This window comes from Falco biarmicus, chromosome 6, assembly GCF_023638135.1.
Source record: "Falco biarmicus isolate bFalBia1 chromosome 6, bFalBia1.pri, whole genome shotgun sequence".
NCBI lineage: Eukaryota > Metazoa > Chordata > Aves > Falconiformes > Falconidae > Falco > Falco biarmicus.
The window spans coordinates 24,256,935-24,276,529 of NC_079293.1; the positions used below are offsets into that span (position 1 = coordinate 24,256,935).

Sequence of the window (19,595 nt, forward strand, 5' to 3'; positions counted from 1 at the left end):
TTAGCCATCTCAAGTATGTAAAAAAATTCACAGAGACACTTATGTATTATATTGGAGACTGAAGCCATTGACATTATCAAATCAACTCTGAAGACATCATTAAGGTAAATCCAGTCTTCCTACAATGAATACTGTGAAATACAATTGAGTGATTTATTATTTAAAATTTTAACCTTTCCCACACACTTCCATTTTGCTTAAGGAGCAATTAGAAAGTGGCCTGAATGTTTATTATCCTGGTGATCAAAATAAATTGTAAACACTTGCATTAAGACTTTTTAAAAATACAGTTGAAGGGGGTTTAGCTTTGATAATAATTATTTTGCCAATGCATTCAATAAGATGGTGAAACCAATCTTTTTTTGATTTGATAATTTATATTTACTAACATTTTCTTGTACTTTCTTTCTGAGTAGAATTAACATGTGATGCGCTCTGAATCTAAAAAAGGCATCTTCATGTCAATAACTTGAGGCAAAATGACATTTCACCTAAATGCTGTGGGACCGCCCATGTGCTTGAAATCTTTGTAGGACTGCAGTTTAATGAATGAGATTCATCTCACCTGACAGTAGTAATCATTCACCTATGAATGTGTGAAATCCCTGGACTCACCTTGGAGTCAATGAAAAGGAATAAGGGTCTCCATAGAATGATCCAGTTCACTTATCTTGTGCACTCGCTTATGATAACAAAAAAAAAAAAAAAAAAAAAAAAAAAAGTTTCACGAGTTTAGCATGACTTATAGAAATCATCAAATATTTCAGGCTGGAAGGGATCCTGGAAGTCACCTAGTCCAGTTCACTGCTCAGAGTATGTCTAATGAGAACATGGTGCTCAGGGCCCTCTCTTGTCAATTCCTGAACACTTCCCAGGGTGGAGATTCCACAGCTTTGCTGTGCATCCTGTGCCAGTTTTTGATCACCTTAGTGGGAAAAAAACCAGAATAAAAATCTAATGTCGAATTAGCTTGCCATGTTCCAGCTTGTGTCTGCTGCCTGTGATCCATATACTTAGGCAACAGATCTTCATATACTTGAATGAGGTGAAATCCATCTCTTGAATTACCACTAATAATTGTGCTGGAATTATAAAACACTTGATAAGTATATATACACTCCATTCTCCAGCTGACCACACTGACTAGTCCTACTACACATTCTGCACTCAGGATTTGACAGGAGTACACTGATACTGCGTATAGCTTTCAGTCTTTCAAGCTACTCCTATTTCCCTGCAAGACTCCTCCACCTATTCCATACCAATAAAGCATGCTGAGAATGTAAGTCCTCAGATTTTTCTGTCTGCAGCAAAACCAGATACCTCACACCTGTATCCTACTCTCTTTTCTCTTTCAGCTGGTGATATTTCGCTTGTTCTTTCTCCTCAGTGCTGGTGTTACTATTTGTATGACTTCACAGGAAACAGGATAAGAAATCTCATGAATGCTAAACCTGTGCCCTCTCCCACTATCCTTTTCTTCTGCACAAGTTATTAAAAATCTAATGGAATACAGCTACTTCTATACTCGCATCAGTTAAGGAAATACCTGTAGAAGCATGTTTGTGTTACTTCAGTTATCTTAATTCATTACTCCAAGTTTAATAATAAAGTTACAAAACTGGAAGAAAAAGGTTCAAAAAAACCCCAAATATAAAATGCATTCCAAGTTTATGTTTAATGCTTCAATATCTTTTAAGCAACATAGTTTCTGTTAACAGTCCAATTATACAAGCAAATTGAATATATTTTAAGATATGAGGTATATGTCATTTAGAATACAAAATCCCATTTTTAACACAGAATTTCAAAGAGATTAAGTAATTCAGATAATTCTCTTTTGGGAATTTCCATTCAGATCACCCACAGTCCACAAAAATTCAGGCTAAATAGAAATTCTAGCAAGAGGGCCATGTAGTACTATAAACAAGCCACTGGAAAATGCTGTAAGAAAAACAATAAAAAGTCAACTCAGACATCAAAAAAGGATGCGAACAGGAAGGAAAGAAGACTGATTTAGGACCTGGAAAGATGCAAAGGTAGGCAAATATGTCTGTCGGCATGGTAGTAAACTTCAGGTAAAACAGCTACTGTCAGACAAGAATCTAAGGTTTTATTAAGGAAATACAGTAAAACATTGAGATAAGCCTAATGTAAAGATGGTTTCACATGCCACACATACTGAAAATCTTAAAATATATTTTGCTGAAATTCTTAGGCTCCTATAAAGTAAAATCTCAGCTTTTCCCATTTCAGCTGTCACTGAAAATACATTTTCTCTTAGAAAAATCTTTGGATTTAACACTTCTATAGTAGCTAAATGCTTGTATGGCAAAAATATGCTCTATTAATATTAATTAATTTTAATTGTTTAAAAGTGTCAATGTCAGGAAGAGAACTTAAACCTACCAATTCCCATCTGTTAGTCTTACTGTCTTTCTCATAAAGACAGTGTTTATTTTATTAAAAGAATTTAATGCAATAAACAAAACCCCAAAGACACCAGCAATGCAGATCCATTCATCATTTCCATGTGAAAGTGAGATAGAAAGAGACTGAGTACAGAAAACAATGCCTCATGCTCCTTTGTGGAAATGCTTGCACAGAGCAAAGTTACAGATTGGGTGAAAATCTGAAAATAATAAGAAATATGAGTGTAATTTGGCCCAAATTTCTCAAATTTAGGAAAAACAAACATTCTTTTCTGGTTCTAGTTGCAGCAGTCAGTACAGTAAAAGCAGTAGTAGAGGAGATGGGAATTTCCTCTAACTGTGTTTTAAAATAAGTTTGCAGCCTCAGAGAAAGAAAAAAAAAGAGCTAAAACATATTCTTATTTTGTGGTGATAAGATAACTTCATAGCATCTTGAGACCTCTCAAATTTACTATTTGGTATTAAATGGAAACTCGTCCTTGTCAGCTAACAGCAACAGGTGCTTAGTTGTGCCTCTGTATTTTTTTTTTCTTTTCTGTGTTTGGAGGAAATGGAGAAAGGCATGGTATTTAAGCCTCTAGAATTTATTTTCTTCTGAATTCCAGTGCTGTCTTGGTGCTTGCATTAATTGTTTCGTTTAAAACCAAAACAAAAGCTTCAGCATTCATTTTATTAAGCTTTTATTTTTAGTTTGGATACTTGTTTTTACTTGTAGCTTTATATATTATGCTTTTCAGACCACAGTGTGATACGTGCAACAATAGCAATATATTGTAGGATCTGTAGAGTTCTGGGAACGATTGTTACTGAAGGCAAGAAATAATGTAAAGTTGAGTAAGGCTGAGAGCAAAATTACTGTCTTAATCACACAAAGTTTGTGGCTGACATCTGTAAACTTTGAACACCCATGCTCTTTCTTTTCCTGCTTTATTTAATGCACTGAGCTGCTTTCTGGTGAAGCTGGCTTTCTCCCTGAGTCAACGCAGTGGGGACAGCGGTTCCCCAAAGGTCTCAGTCCACTGTGCCAGGCACTGTGATGACCTCTGGCACATGAGAAGCCTTGAATCAGACAGAGCTCCTAAGGAAGGGTGCCCTGGAATCAGTCTCCAGGGACAAGGGAACAGCTCTGCAGGAAAGGCTTGGGCATCTTGATGGACACCACGTTGAGTATGTCAGCTGTATGCACTTCCAGTGCTGAAGCCCCGCATATGGGGCTGTGTTAGCAGTAATGTAGTCAGCAGGTCAGGGGAAGTGGTTATTCTCTACTTTGCATTCCTGAGGCCACATCTGAAATACCTGCATCTAAAATACTGTGTCCAGTATTGGTCTTCCTGTGGAAAAGAGATTTGTATTTTAAACCAGTTAGCAAAGAGGCTGGACTTGGAGGATCCCTCACACCCGGTTTGATTCTGTGCAGATAATTCTGTCTGTGAAGCGTTCCGATCTCTAGATGCTTTTGTTTCACTCTTGTTAACTGTCTTTTATAACTGATCGCCATATTTTAATAAGGTAAAGGACAACAGGAATTTTAGCGTAAACTGCACTATTGCCAGCACCATGTTTCAGATGATAAAAGATTAATTAATAGTTATAAACCACATTATTTTTAAATCTTGATTTCCTGTGTTGGTAGCATCAGCTTTTAGCTGAGGATTTCCCTTCTGTGATGTTTCATCAGCCTCGTGTATAACTCTGTACCACTCGGATAAGGCCTTCACACTGCATACCTTTATGCATCTACTACTGAAGCTGAGTTTAGTATCTATGCACCCTGTGGTGTGGAAAGCACGTGCTGTTTCTTGGCTCTGTTAAATGCTCTGGATTGTCCTTTCTGTCTGTGTAAAGATTCTAGCATCCTAGCTTTGATATTCGAATTTGATACCTAAGTTAGGTGTTGTGAATTGTTTCTCTTCATGGCACCAAATTAAGTTTATTTCCATGCTCTGCTGTGTATCAACGCATAGGGGATGACAGACCTTCACTGTCTCAGTGGGATGTCAAAGAGATCATGCCATAAGTCATTCCATTACAGCACTGTTGGGATCTTTGTCAGTCTGAGGTAAAAGGAACAGTATGCTTCAGAGGTGATTATTTCATTCAGTTTACTTGAAGACAATAAAAGGATTTATTTTGACCTTTCTTTCTGAAGAGGTGAAACAGATTTACTGAAATAAAGTGACACAGCATTGTGCTATTGCCACAAGGTTTTACTAGTTCCATGATAATTCAATCATGAAAGGAAAACAAGGGAATCAGCTGATAAATATTTAAGTCTTCAGGCCAAGAATGTTATTTTTGTGAACAGCAAGTATAATGCTTTACAACTCTTTTAAAAGTAAAGCATATGAGTTAATGTGTATATATCTATTAGGATACATTGTCTTTTTAATATTGTGAGGGGTGGTTTATATGACCTTTTTTAGCAAGTATATAGAGTTTAGCATTCATGTTCACCATCAAACTCCCTACAAATGAGAAATGTTAATACCTTTTCCAGTAAGTCATGAATTAATAACTGCCTATTAACAACTTTGTGTCATTTTGAATGCTTGTGTTGACATATATCATAAATTAAGCAGTAGAGGACTTTTACCTAAGATCAGAGAATCCCAGGAAAACCCAGAAATTTTGTGGAGCAGTATTCTTGATTCAGTACTTTGCTTTCTTCTAGGTTAGTACTGAAAAGAAAGCAATATACCATATAAGTATAAATATCTAATTATTGAATGTAGGAGGTGGCAGTGATATTCTCCATATTACATACAAACTATATGCACAATCATTCAGATAATTGTCTTTCACAATAGTATATGACTAAAATCTAATTCTCGTGACAGTCATGTGCAGTTGAGTAATATATGTAGCTTTCTGAAGTTTAGTTGCTGAAACTATTGCATGTCACATGTTTTAAGTTTAGACCATTGTACTTCCACGCCACTACATAATGAGCTGTTGTTGTTCCTATTGAAACATCTCATAGTTAAAAAAGCATATCACACCAGCATTCCAGTGTGGAGGATTTAAGAGGCGCATACACAGTGCTTAACTTACTGCAGATAGTAAGGAAAGCATTGGCATTTGCAGAATAATGCTGCTGTGAACATATAAAAGATACATAAAAAATGAATAAAATGCAGTTGCACATTAGCGTGTGTCAGTGCTGTTTTGAGAAAGGGCCCCACATTAAAAAAATATTTAAAGAAATTTCTAAGTACGTTTTTCAAATTTCAATGTTATAACTTAAAGGAAACATTGCTTAGAACATTATGTAGAAAGGTACAGGAATCCAAGCAATTAAAGCTAGGGAAGGCAGTTCTTTGCAACTTAATACATTCCTAGTAAATGAAACCAAAATGCAATAAAGAAAACAGTCATTTTGGTTAAAAGATAAAAAATTTGTTTTTTCAAGAAGGTCTAATGCATACTTTCTGAATACACTACCTTAAGTTCAGTAATTATGAACATAATATGTATACTCAATGGAAGTAAATGATCAGCACATATATATGCTGGTACAGAGAAAGTACTTATTGTATGTGTTGCTCCTGGTACTGCCCATTATTATCATTCTCCTTTTTGCCTTTCTTTTGATTTGTAAAATTAAGACTCAAAACATGTCAAAAGCTGTAAAAATCACTTGAACACTGAGAAATATTGGGCAGTTTCAGAATATTGACGTATCTTCCTTTACGGATATATTTCTTCTTACTGCAGATCTAATGCATTTGAAGTGCTGGCACTTGATGGAGTTAGTACTGGGATACTTCAGTTTTATACAGCCCAGGAGAGTGCTGACTGGCTGAGAGCAATATCAACTAACATCAGTGATTTGACACTTCAAAATGTATGTTACTTTCTGCATATTTTCATATTTCGTTGATATTGTAAAATTATTTCTAATTTTCCAAGGGTAGAAAACAGTTCACATTTAAGATACAATATATAAAATGCATGTGTACGGAGAGGAAAAGGAGAAAGGAAAGAGCAGGGAGAGAATGTCTGGTAAATCAAAAGTATCAAGAACTTTTCAAGACTTGCAGTGTTGTTATAAAAAAAAAAAAATAAGTAGTAGAAAATCAGATTGAATTTATTTTTTTAAACACTTTTTAAAACAAAATATTTATCCTTTCTGGTCATTTCACAGAGCTTTAGACTTGACCATATATTTATTTTTTACATATTTGTAATTAAAATGTGCTTGAGATTAGTATTTGTTGATTTTAAAGTAGGCATGTGGAAATGTTGTAGTTAGTAAAGTGTGACTTACAGAGGCTTATTGGAACACAGCATTTTTACCTCTCTAAGTTATCTAAGAGTTGATATATTTAAGTACATATATTCCTTCATTCTCCCTAGGTGTATAAAAGTGCTTATGCTGTTTTAAGTTATTCCTGTAAATTCATAAGTAGCATTTGCTATTGCAAACAGAAGTATTAAATAATCCCTGGAGAAACAGAAAATTATTACTTAGACAGCACATTATTATTCCAAGAAAGGACAACTGAATCATAGAGTTATATAGTGAGCTCGATAATGTACAATATTGAAAATATATTTCAGTCCTTTTGAAATGATAGAAATCAATGATGAAAACATAATAGCAGAGCTGTCCCTTGAAGAATTGCCTGTGCAGGTTTCTAATCTTTTTTTTCTTTAGATGTGTTCAGGCTGTAACTTCTTTTATAAATTATGATTTATGCTTTGTATTCTAGGTTAATTGTTGCTTAATTCTTCAGATTATATTGTGTATTATTTTGGACTGGATTTAAATATAAATCTTTGGTCAAAACGGATTATAAATTGAATTTATTTTTCTGGTCTTCAAAAGTTACTTGGAATCACATTTGATCAGAATAGTTCATTTATTATGTTATTATGTTAATTATTTTTAAATACTCAGTTGCTTAAGCAATCTCTGGAAAAATCAGACTTTTTGCTTATGATGCATGCTTTATAATTATTCTCTATTCTCTAGTGGTTTACATCATTTACAGGGTATTACTATTTGATAATTCTGAGGAAGTGATGTAAATTATTCATGTAATTTCCTAATTCCTTCTGCATGAATAGAAAAAGAAGTGTATGGTAATATTTTTAGAGCAATTCCAGTTCATAGTTACCAAGCCCAAATCTATTGCTTTCTAAAGAGATCCACTCAATAAAAGCCACTCCAGGGATATAGGTGAATAAGAATAAAAAGTGGCTATAAATGCAAGCAGGTTTTATTAGTCATAGGGTTCTAGTCTGTTTTTTTCAAATACAGTATTTGCAGCAGCATGTGTCCTGACATAGTATCTTCACTGTGTTGTGACCTGTCTGCAACAATATTTTGTTATACGCTTGAGTACTTGCATTGCTCTTCTCTGTTATCTATCACAACAGTGAATTCTGTAAACAAAGTAGTTCATCTGGTGTTTGTCTAAGTGGCTGTTCGAGGGAAGGGTCTGAGAAACAACAGCCATGATAAATTAATGTTTTGTGTTCTTGGTGAGATACAGAGTAAACTCTATACAGATCATATGAGAAGTAAGTATACATTTTACTTGGACTTAATGCTTTACAGGTTTTGTCAGGTGTTCAGCCTGTGCTACAACTGGGAAGGTCTGGCCAATTATTTTAATTAGTGATCATCAGAACAGGAGATGTAATAGTGAGAATCCCTTTTACTGCAAACCATTTTTCGAGACTAGGAGTGTGAGGCTGGATTGCAACTAAAATGGTCAGAAAAGGAAGGCTGGAGATTGCTCCCTGCCTCTGGGCAGCCAGAGGACACAGACTGTTTGACACCCACAGTGCCTAGGGCAAGGCCTTTGGATTAGGCTTCCTGAAAATCCATTTTGAATGCTTTGTATTACCTTAATAGTATCATTTCACAAAATTAGTCTTTTTTAATCATACATATGAAATTGATGCTAGGGAATGGATCTGTAATTCCTCAGATACCTGTTTCTGCACTTCTCCATTTCTGTAGTGTCTCCTCCATTCTCCAGAAGTACCTGAAGATAATCACTACTGATTCCGAGATTATTTCAGATAGTCTCTTATCTACTTATAGGTTATTTTCATGAGTCCTTACTGATTCTAAATTCCACTGCTTCTCCAAATATTTAAACTATTCACTTCCTATTTTTATGTCCTATGCTATCATCTCTGTACATAAATTAATTGCTAGGTGTATGGTCACAGTGGACCTTCTTGCTGATACCATTGGCATAAAGAATGTTAACATTCTTACTCAACCTGTTACTAAGTATTTAAGCAATACTTTCCATTGTTCACCTTTTACTTCCGCATATTTTTTTTTATTTTGTATGTGCTGATACTTGTTTCTTGACTTTAGCAACTCTTCCTGCACCTTAGTCATTCTTCTGTGCTTATTTGTGCTACTGTTATATACATCCTTTGTCATAAAACTTTGCATACTATTTTGAACAATTTATTTTAGAATGTTGGTTAAGGAGCTCCTGATACAGATTAATTGTTTTCTTACAGTGCACCCTATCTTTCATGTATCACTTTACCCTAATATACTTTATTTTGCTATTTTACCTTAATACAGTCTCGTTCAGCAGCTGGCAGCTCTGTCAGATCTCCTGCTGGTGCCAGAAGACAGTCCTAATGTAGGCAGTACAAAAATACCTCTGACACAATGTGACACTTGTGCTAATGTCAGGCTAGTTTTTTGAAGTACTGAAACATCTAACTTCTATGCAAAGACAAGCTCTCTGGGGACCGAGTGTAAAGGGGGAGTCATCTTTCAATAGTGAAGATGTGAGAAGTCCTCACTGCATAAGGATGCTACCCGTGGATGTTAACATATCCAGAAGTGTTACTTGGTAGATGAGATATAATGATTCCGGTATTAGCCTGGAGAGATTTGGTTCTTATAGGACAGAGAACCATGGGGAATACAATACTGCAACATGGAGAAAAATGTAAGGGTATCTTTTCAGCCCTCCTTACAGATATGCTCCTTGTATGGTTAGCTCTGAAAAACTAGTAGCATTCCGTCTTACAAGCAGTATGGGTTACTTTTTCTTCTCAGGACCCTAGCCCCAAATTATTCACCACGGTTCATATTCTTGTCTTTCACATACTTTTCTACCAGTGTGAAACTTCCCTATCATCTTCCTTTGTGATTCTATTCCCAATCTTCAAAATGTTCTCAAAGCTCTTCACATTTACCTTTGTGAGAAATAAACAGAGATTAATCAGCACCTCACATTTATTTCTTCATACACCTCTATTCTTGCAGAAGGAGGTACAGTTGAAGAAACTGAGGGGAGAAAGGGAACAGAAACTGGCAGTGAAGACTCCATTATGAAACAATAAGCACAAGAAACAAGTTGATCTGCCTGTGCTTCTCACTGCTCCTATTCTTTGTTTGTTCAGCTAGAGGGTTCTTTGTAGGCTGAAGTTGCAATGCTGTGCTGGAGATGTTTTTTTTAGGTCGGAGTTTCTTGGAATAATATATATTTCTCTCTGTTTTGCACCATTCAGATAGCCAGCTATTAAATACGTGCAGCTTTTCTCATGCATCTTAATTATTTTATTTGAAACATAACACTGAACATTAATGTAGTCATAATCAGTAGAAGCACCTAAAGACACTTGTTTCTTATATCTATAACTTCCTCAAGGTGTTTGTTGGTTTTTTTCCCTCCACTATATTCTAATGGTGTTATATATAAAAAAATATTTACAAATGAGTAGCTCATAAGAGAACGCATTAAGATGAAGTTGTTCGACTTTAAACATTATTTATGAATTTATATAAATCCTTCCAGCAGTTTCAGTAGTGGATGGTAGAAACTTAACATTTGCCTTCAAAACAGGGTTAGTAATCTGGATCATATTTATGCCTTTGACAGCTTTTTTAATTGTGTATGTCATAGTGTGTAAAGCTTTCCTTTTATGACTTTGCGTACATGTATATCTAAGTCATACTCAGTATCTCAGTGGAGTGAAAGTTCTATTTGAATAGGGAGAGACTTAGGAAATATGAGCTTGAGGCATGCATATAAAAAAAAAAGAAGATTGAGAAGACTTTGTTTTCTTTACACAGCAGAATGTGGGTTACATGTAGATGGAAACAAAATCCTTGTGTGTAGGAGGCAGTATACAAATTTGACTGCCTCAATGATTATGCAAAAATTCTATTCCCAGAGTGAAAACACATGAAAATATTTCTTTACTGCTGCTGCTTTTTTTTTTTTTTTTAAGTTAAAAATCTCCATTTGAAAGTTCCACAGTTCAAACTGTTGAGATTTTAAAGGGACAAGCGGTTTTACATGATCCTCTTATAGCCAGGAGAAAAATATCAAGATCTTTCTCTGCTGTCAGGATAGAGAATACAGGTAAATTAGATGTATAACTCTTTCTTTTTTGGCAAGTCAGAGTTAAGTGAGATAAATCCCAGCCAGGGAGGTATTTAGATTTAGGTATATGGTTCTAAATCATTTCATCCCCATTCTATTCCTGCACTGTATGTATTCATTTAGAACACAGTATAGGAATTATAATTTTTTAATAGTTCCTTTTCCAAGTTGCCTGCAGTCTGCAGATCCAGGTTTTTAGGTTTAGTTCCCCTGCTGTCTCCAACTCCCATTACTGTACTGCAGTACTGAAAGCTCATGTGCTGCCAGAAAGGTGTAACATATCCCATTTGTATTCCTATCTCTCTGCATCAGCTGTGGAGGCATGTAGAGAATGTGTGGTGCCAGGTGAAGTGGAGAGTGCATACTTCTCTGTCCTCAGCCCTGTGACATAGGGACATAATGTGATGCAGAAGGAAATCTTTCCTCTCCTCATAGTTATGTCAGGGCTGCAGCTGTCCCTGCTTTGAATAGGGAATGAGCTACGGCTGTGCAGTGAATAGCTGTGTAGTCCAAAGTATTCTTTCCTTACCAGTGGGAAGCTGGACTGGTTATGAGAATGTGCTTAACAGTACTCTACCCTCATTCTGCAGAAAACCTGCATGGCCCGTCTCATGCACATTTTTCCAGGCAAATGAAATAAAAAGTAGGATAACTTTTTTTCATATCATATAGGGAACTTAAATAGTTTGAGTGAACCAAGAGGGAGAGTGAAAGGAGACAGGATCCTTGATAGCCCTGTTTATTTGTACTGGTTTATGCTAAAGCAATCTTTTTTTTCAGCCTGTCTTTGGCCACCTGCAAGGAAATGATATTTTCTGTGTGTATAGCATGGCTTCTGTATAGTTATTGGCATTAAAGAATTCCAGGTGTCTCTCGGTTATGTCCTGCACAACCACTCAGGATTAAGCCTATTACCGAATCAAACTGATGAGGTCTACTTCCTTCTGCAACACTGGGCATATCACCAATTTGTTTTATCCAAGCTACAGAGTGGGATTCTTGAGATCCTGCTGGTTTGTTAATGTTAGGACCCCGAGAGCACCAAGAGGCTCTGCCATGTCTTCCCCCTCCCAAAGCGCTCCAGGACACCCCTGGCACAGCACAGCCACGCAGCCTGGGGTCAGACTGCTCTGGGCAGAGCTGTGTGTGAGAGCTGCGAGGAACCTTGCTGCCCCCCCCCCCCCCCCCCCCCCCCCTACTTGGCAGCTGCATGGCAGCTCCATCATCATCAGTCCTCCTCTGTTCTGTGCTGTAGATGCCAGCACATGCAGTGGTCCCTGTTCCTCCTCTGGGGTGACAGGGTTGTAGTAGGGAGTATGGCGGGGCCCCTCCAAGGGGATGGCAGGCTCTCCTGCACTCTACCCAAGGTGGCAGCCAGGCCTCAAAAGATGCCCCAGGCTCCCAGCAGGTCTGGCTAGCTTGTCCCCAGAGCCTGTCACTCCCAGCGGTCTGACCCACCAGCACACCTGCACTGTTTGACCATACAATTCAAATGGTCTTCAGAAATGAGCGTATGGGGGAGAAGGAGCCCTGACGGCCCATGGTGCATTAGGACTGACTAGTGAGCTCCTGTAGCCGTGAGCCTTGGTATTATCCTGTGTCCATACAGTGAAGGTTCCTGCTGTCATCCTGTACTCCTCCACATTGTGTTTTGTCCTAGGGTCATTTTGTTTTTCACTCTATGGAGAATAATGACTTGTCATTGCCATCACTTGGTGAATGTGGGTGGGTGGGTATGGGGGAGTGTGGTGTGTGGGAGGGAATGTACACATACTTTATATACTTCATAAACCTATATCTTTTATATAAGTATATACCACCAACCCTGACACATCCTGAGGCCTTTGTCATTAGCATAATGAGGCCTTTTGGCCTCCTACAGGTGCACTGGGTGAGGCTGGGATGGAGGTAGCTTTCTTCATAGCAGCCATATGGTGCTGTGATTTGTATCTATGGCTAAAACAGCATTAATAATTAACCAGCATTTTGACTGTTGCTGAACAGATCTTGCACAGCATCAAGGTGTTGACTTCTTATTACTCTGACACACCTCACCCCAATCCCCAGTGAGGTACAGGCAAGGAATTGAGAAGGGACGCTGCTGGGACAGCTGACCCAAATTGTCCAAAGAGATATTCCATACCATATAACATTGTGCTCAGCAATAAAAGTGATGTAGCCGACAGAGGAGATGGGGCATCAGTCCGTTTGTGGAAGGCAGGTGATTGCCTTTGTATGACTTATTCTTTCCCTGTTTCCTTCACTTATTAAGCTCTCTTCATCCTGACCCATAGTTTTATTGCTTTTACACTTCCTATTTGTTCACCCTTCCTGCTGGGAGGGGGAAGGGAGTGAGCAGCTGTGTGGAGTGCTCAGCTGCTGACCAGAGTCAACCCACCACAACAGGCAATGGCACCACTGTCTTTACTGAGCTACATGGCTGCAGACATGCTCTGCTTCCAAAGATTACCCACAGATTTGATTTTACAAATCTGGTATGGCCAGGATACAAGCAATAGCCCTGGGATTCTTCTGCTCTTTTCCTGTGGCAATTGTAGTTTTTCCTGTTCATAGCTATAGCTTTTCTTCTTCTATCACAGACCTTTTGTTACAAAACAGGCTTCTTGATGACAAGATCCTTTGGAAGTACTCAAAAACTGTAAGACAGTTTGCAGCTTATAGCCTTGCATATAGGAGAGTCTGTCTTCCAGTCTAATATTTTTCTGTCTAGATTCCATACCATTACTACATATACTAATGCTATGCTTCAAAGAAGTGTTTCACTTTAAAGAACTGAGTATCTGTCAAGGTTTGTCCACCACTCATCTATGAAAATTATGACTGCCTAAGAAGAGCCATAGTCAACAAAACTCTTCATTATGTGAACAGAGAGGAAAAAGAAAGATATCTAACTTTATCTTGAAGAGCAAACTAAATTGAAAACGTGAACAATATTCCCTTCATCTTTAAACACATCTTGCACTCTATGCCCTTAATTTCACAAGTACTTAATCACAAGCTTAATTTATAGATGTGCTTAAGCAATTGTTTAACGGAGACCTAAGTGAGGTGTCTATACAGTACAGTATAATATTTCCCTCAGAGTAACAAAGTCAAATTCATAAATGCAAATCTTTATGAAGGATTTAATAAAAACTCTGATAAAAGCCTTCCCATCTTTTGAGTCCTTGGTTTTGTAAATTTTGTGTAGTAGTGAAAATGTAGTATTTAAGCACCGCATGATTTAATTTCTTATAAATATAATTTGGAAGTATTAATACAGTAGTCAATAACGAAGTCAATTCTGATTGCATCACAGAAACTCTTCAGCGTATTAATAACTGTGTATTCTTCCATCTCTCTTTCATAGATGAAAATGGCAAATAAATGTTGTTCTCCCTCAGACCAGGTAAGGCTTTCTTTATATTATCCAATTTTTTTTAATTCATGTCGTTGCATTAAGTTGCAAAATTTGTAGAACTTACATACATAATTTAGTCAGGTTTAAAATTCTAAACCCAAGTTTTCTAGGGTTAGAAATTCCAAAATGGCCTTTAATACAGCAGATACTTAGTAATCCACAGTAATGAGTAGAATCCTCCACTGTAGACCTAAAAAGTGGATTAGATGGAGCCATGAAATAAATGAGAGTGGGGCAATGGACCGCACAGCCAGGTCTTGGAAAGCATACTGTATGTTTGTGCGTAATATTGCAGCAGTGATTCTGACAAGTTAACTCTGTATTTACATCACATATAGTGCACAGATAGGCAGGGAGTCTATTACAAATCCAATCTGTTTTACATGTGTCATGCTGGGCAGACTACATTTGCCATAACTGTTTTGGACTTCTGGGGCTCAGGAGCCTGATGAGATATTTCTTCTGCTCCAACTAGCCAAATGTCCTGAAGACCCAGATGAATTTACTGCATTGGGAAGTACTCTTCTTCTAGCATTGAAAACAGTTTTTTTCATTTACTTTGTAAAATAGAATAGTAGCATTTTCCAGGCTTATTCTGTAATTCTGGGAAGTACTTTGAAATTGTATTATAAAACTAAGTTTCACTTCTGTGTGCTTTCATTGCATCGATCTGGCATTGAATCATTACTCAGGAACAAAGAGCCCGATCCGTGCTGTTTCCAAAAATGCTGGATTTGTAGATTATAAAAGTGAAAATTCGGCAAACTGTCTTTTATAGTATTTTACTGCAGAAATCCATTGTGGAATTTTATTACAGAAGTCAAAAAAACCTTCATATTAGGATCAAATAAATATTTATTAGTTTGACAGCTTGTATATTCATCCATATGTCACCATTTCATCATCTTAGTTGTAAAATGTGCTTGGGCATCTATGGTCTTTTCTAGAAGTTACTAAAAATATTTAACCATTGATAATTTCTTACACAGGAAACATTTTTTATATTTGGATCAGCATTTTGAAAAAGAAAAAGCCTCAAAACCAACTACAGACTAATTCTGTGTATAGCAGAAAACGAAGTTATCCTCAAAGCCTAAATAATTACCTATTCTATATAAGAAGGGAGCGTTTAATTACCCTTTTTTGCTTTGACTTTTAATTATTAATTAAACTGATATTGAAAACAAGTGATTATGAATGCCAGGGAAGAAGGCATTGAATCTGGATATCTTTTTATTGAATTAACTGGAATGGAAGAATACAGGCTCTTTAGGAAGCACAGGCAGGGGAGATGAGGAGGGGGTGTTGCCCTTTATGTTAGTGACCAGCTGGAGTGCATGGAGCTACACCTGGGGATGGATGAGAGCTTATGGGTCACGATTAAAGGGAAGGCAGGGACAGGTGACATTGTACTGGGGGTCTGCTACAGGACACCTGAATAGGAAGATGAAATGGATAGGACCCTCTATGGACAGGTAGGAGAACCTCATATTCACAAGCCCTGGCTCTCATAGAGATTTCAACCGCCCCGATATCTGTCGGAGGGACTACACAGCAAGGCGTAAGCAATCCAGGAGCTTCCTCAAATATGTTGTTGATAACTTCTTTCTCCAAGTAATACAGAAGCCAATAAGGAGAGGTGCTATGCTGGACCTTGTTCTCACCAGCAAGGTGCGGCCTGTGAAGCTCAAGGGAAGCTTTCGCTGCAGTGGACATGAAATGGTAGAGTTCAAGATCCTTAGGGCAGAGAGGAGAGTGAACAGCTGACTTACTACCCCAGACTTCAGGAGAGCAGACTTTGGCCTTTTCAGGGATCTTCTCAGTAGAATACCATGAGATAAGGCCCTGGAGGCAAGAGGAGCCAAAGAAAGCTGGTTAATATTCAAGGATCATCCCCTCCAAGCTCAGGAGCAATGCGTCACAACGAAGAGGAAGTCAGGCAAAAACACCTGGAGGCCTGCATGGATGAACTAATTGCTCCTGGACAAACTCAAACACAAAAAAAAAGGAAGCCCGCAGGGAGAGGAAGCAAGGACAGGTCGCCTGGGAGGAATACAGAGAAATTTTCCAAGCATCCAGGGGTCAGGTTATGACAGCTAAAGTCCTGATAGGATGAAATCTGCCCAGGGGCATCAAGGGCAACAAGAAAAGCTTCTATAGGTATGTTGGTGATAAAATGAAGACTGGGGACAATGTGACCCACTCTGGAAGGACACAGGAGACCTGGTCATCCAGGACATGGAGAAGGCTGAGGTGCTCAATGACTTTTTTGTTTCAGTCTTCAATGGCAAGTGCTCCAGCCACACCACCCAAGTTGCAGAAGGCAAAGGCAGGAACTGGGAGAATGAAGAACTTCCTGCGGTAGGAGAAGATTAGGTCTGAGACCATTTAAGGAACCTGAAGGTGCACAAATCCATGGGACCTGAGGAGATGCATCCACAGGTCATAAGGGAACCGGTGGATGAAGTGGCTAAAGCCACTGTCCATCATGTTTGAGAAGTCCCAGCACTCTGGTGAAGTTCCCATTGAGTGGAAAAGGGGAAACATAACCCCCATTTTTAACAAGGGAAAAAAAGGAAGACCTGGGGAACTACAGGCTGATCAATCTCATCTCTGTGCCTGGCAGGATCGTTGAGCAGATCCTCCTGGAAACTATGCTGAGGCACATGGCAAAAAGGGAGGTGATTGGTGACAGACAACAGGGCTTCACTAAGGGCAAATCGTGCCTGACCAATTTGGTGGCCTTCTGTGATGGGTTTACAGAGTTAGTGGGTAAAGGAAGAGCAACAGACCTTGTCTACCTGGACTTGTGCAAAGCATTTGATGCTGTCCAGCACAGCATTCTTGTCTCTAAACTGGAGAGATGGATTTGATGGGCGGGCCACTCAGTGGTTAAGGAATTGTCTGGATGGTCACACTCAAAGAATTGCAGTCAATGACTTGATGACCACGTGGAGACCAGTGGTGTGTAGCAGTTCCTCAGCGGTTGGTATTGGGAGTGGCACTGCTTAATGTCTCTGTTGGCTACCTGGCCACTGGGATTGAGTGCACCCTCAGCAAGTTTCCTGATGACACCAAGCTGTATGGTACAGTCAACATGCCTGGGGGAAGAGATGCCATCCAAAGGGACCTTGAGAGGCTTGAGAAGTGGGCTCATGCAAACCCCATGAAGTTCAACAAGGCCAAAGGCAGGGTCCTGCATGTGTGTTGGGGCAACTCTCAGTATCAATACAGGCTGGGCTGACAATGGATTGAGAACAGCCCTGAGGAGAAGGACTTGGGGCTGCTAGTTGATGAGAAGCTCAGCAAGGCCTGGCAATGTGTGTTCTTGCAGCCAAGAAAGTCAACTTTATCCTGGGCTGCATCAAAAGAAATGTGACCAGCAGGTCAAGCAAGGTGATTCTCCCTCTTTACTCCACTCTTGTGCGACCCCACATGGAGTACTGCATTCAGCTTGAAACCCCCAAGATAAGAAGGACATGGACCAATTGGAACAAGTCCAGAGCAGGGCCACAAAGATGATCAATGGGCTGGAGCACCTCTCCCATGAAGACAGGCTGAGAGAGTTGGGGCTGTTCAGCCTGGAGATGAGAAGGCTCTGGGGGGACCTTATAGCAGCCTTCCGGTACCTAACGGGGGCCTAAAAGAAAGCTGGACAGGGACTTTTTACAAGGACATGTAGTGATAGGACGAGGGGGAATGGCTTTAAACTGAAAGAGGGTGGACTTAGACTGCGTATTAGGAAGAAATTCTTTACTGTGAGGGTGGTGAGACACTGGAACAGGTTGCCCAGAGAAGTGCCTGTTCCCTTCCTGGAAGTGTTCAAGGCCAGGCTGGATGGGGCTTTGAGCAACCTGGTCTAGTGGAAGGTGTCCCTGCCCATGTCAGGGGGCTTGGAACTAGATTATCTTTAAGATCCCTTCCAACGCAAACCATTCTATGATTCTCTGAACTCTCTCCTGCAAGTACTATAGTAACTATTCAAAGTTTATTCTTATCAGTTTGGTCACACATGATGGGTTTAGTTGAAAAAAGGAAGAGCTATTCTTCCTCAATTTAAAAATTATATTGGGGACAGTCGTAAAACTTACTTCTAACTACTTAATTTGATTTCCTAAATAAGTGGGCTAGTCTTCATAAACTGCCTAGATAGTCAGTGCAGAAAATTGTGTTCCAGAGAGCTGCTGAAATGTGGAACGTGATACCAACGCTTTAGATCATCCTTTATAGGAGCCTCTTTTTCTGTCCTGACTGTACTAAGGTCCTATGAAGAATAGCCTCTTAGCTTATCAACTAAAGTAGGTGCCTAACGTTAGGCAGTACAAATCTATGCCACGTTATCAATTCCAAGTATTAAAAGAAGGGAAGATGAAATTAGGACTTTAATTTCAGGAGCTGAAAATTTAAGATGGGACTGACAGCAACAAACATTGGATTGTTCTCTGCCAAAAAGTGGGAAAAAATAAAGTTTATCATTGATTTGAGTTGATCAAGTAAATAAAACCAGCAAACATAAAAATATTAAGGGAACAAATGTGAAAAATACAAACTTTTTAATGACTTGTGAAAATTTGCTTTAAAAAGCAACCACAATGTGAATATCTCATATATATATATATCTCTCTAAATATATATCTCACAAAGAAATAAAATAAAACTTGGCAATGATAACTGAAAGCAGAAAAGAACTTGATCTGTCTTAGATAATGGATCCAATTAATGTCAGTTACGTGATGTTTGTACAAACCTGAATAGCTCTCGTTAATGCAATCAATTTGAAATTTAGAGAAGGGATAAGCTTGAAAGATTGAAGGTCACATGAAGAGCTGCCTTGAAGTAAAATTGTTGATAGCTGCAAATTTATCTTTGCTTTTGAGTCTGGACATCGCTGAAGAATTAAACAGGTCCTTAGAGTTTCATTGTTGTGTTGCCTGCCATGAGTTTTCTTCATTGACTTCAGAGTCCAAATTAATCTTTCATAAAACAATGAGGTTGGATCAGGATAGGTTTCCTTCAGATTCTGTCTTTCATAGGTCATTAAGAAACTGGGGTTCCAGGTCAAGAGCATAAAAGATTACTTTGCTAAATGTGGCTTTCTTTCTTGTCTTTTATACTGACCCTGACTGATTTTACTGGAAACTAAATCTCCAGAACAGGACGAATTCCGTGGGCATATAACTAAAGAAAATTAGAAAGTGAAAGGACAAAGATAATGATTCTCAGGTCTAAACTAGCTATATTTATGGGACTGCTTGCCAAAAGTAGATGTCAAACAAAGAGTGTGTGCTTTGCCCTGTGTCTATGGTCCAAAGTTGGAAGGAGATAGTAAGAAAGGTAGTAGTAGCTGTAGTTATTCTGAATATA

General features: G+C 38.5%; 1 protein-coding gene across 1 annotated transcript in view; it reads left to right on the plus strand.

The window, feature by feature from the left end:
• The window catches only part of SNTG2 (syntrophin gamma 2), a 268,490-nt gene that overhangs the window by 193,461 nt on the left and 55,434 nt on the right, over nt 1-19,595 (plus strand). Inside the window, exons 10-11 of the mRNA XM_056343881.1 lie at nt 6,147-6,276; nt 14,181-14,219. Coding sequence (XP_056199856.1) covers nt 6,147-6,276; nt 14,181-14,219 — 169 coding nt within the window. The remainder of the gene's footprint in view (nt 1-6,146; nt 6,277-14,180; nt 14,220-19,595) is intronic.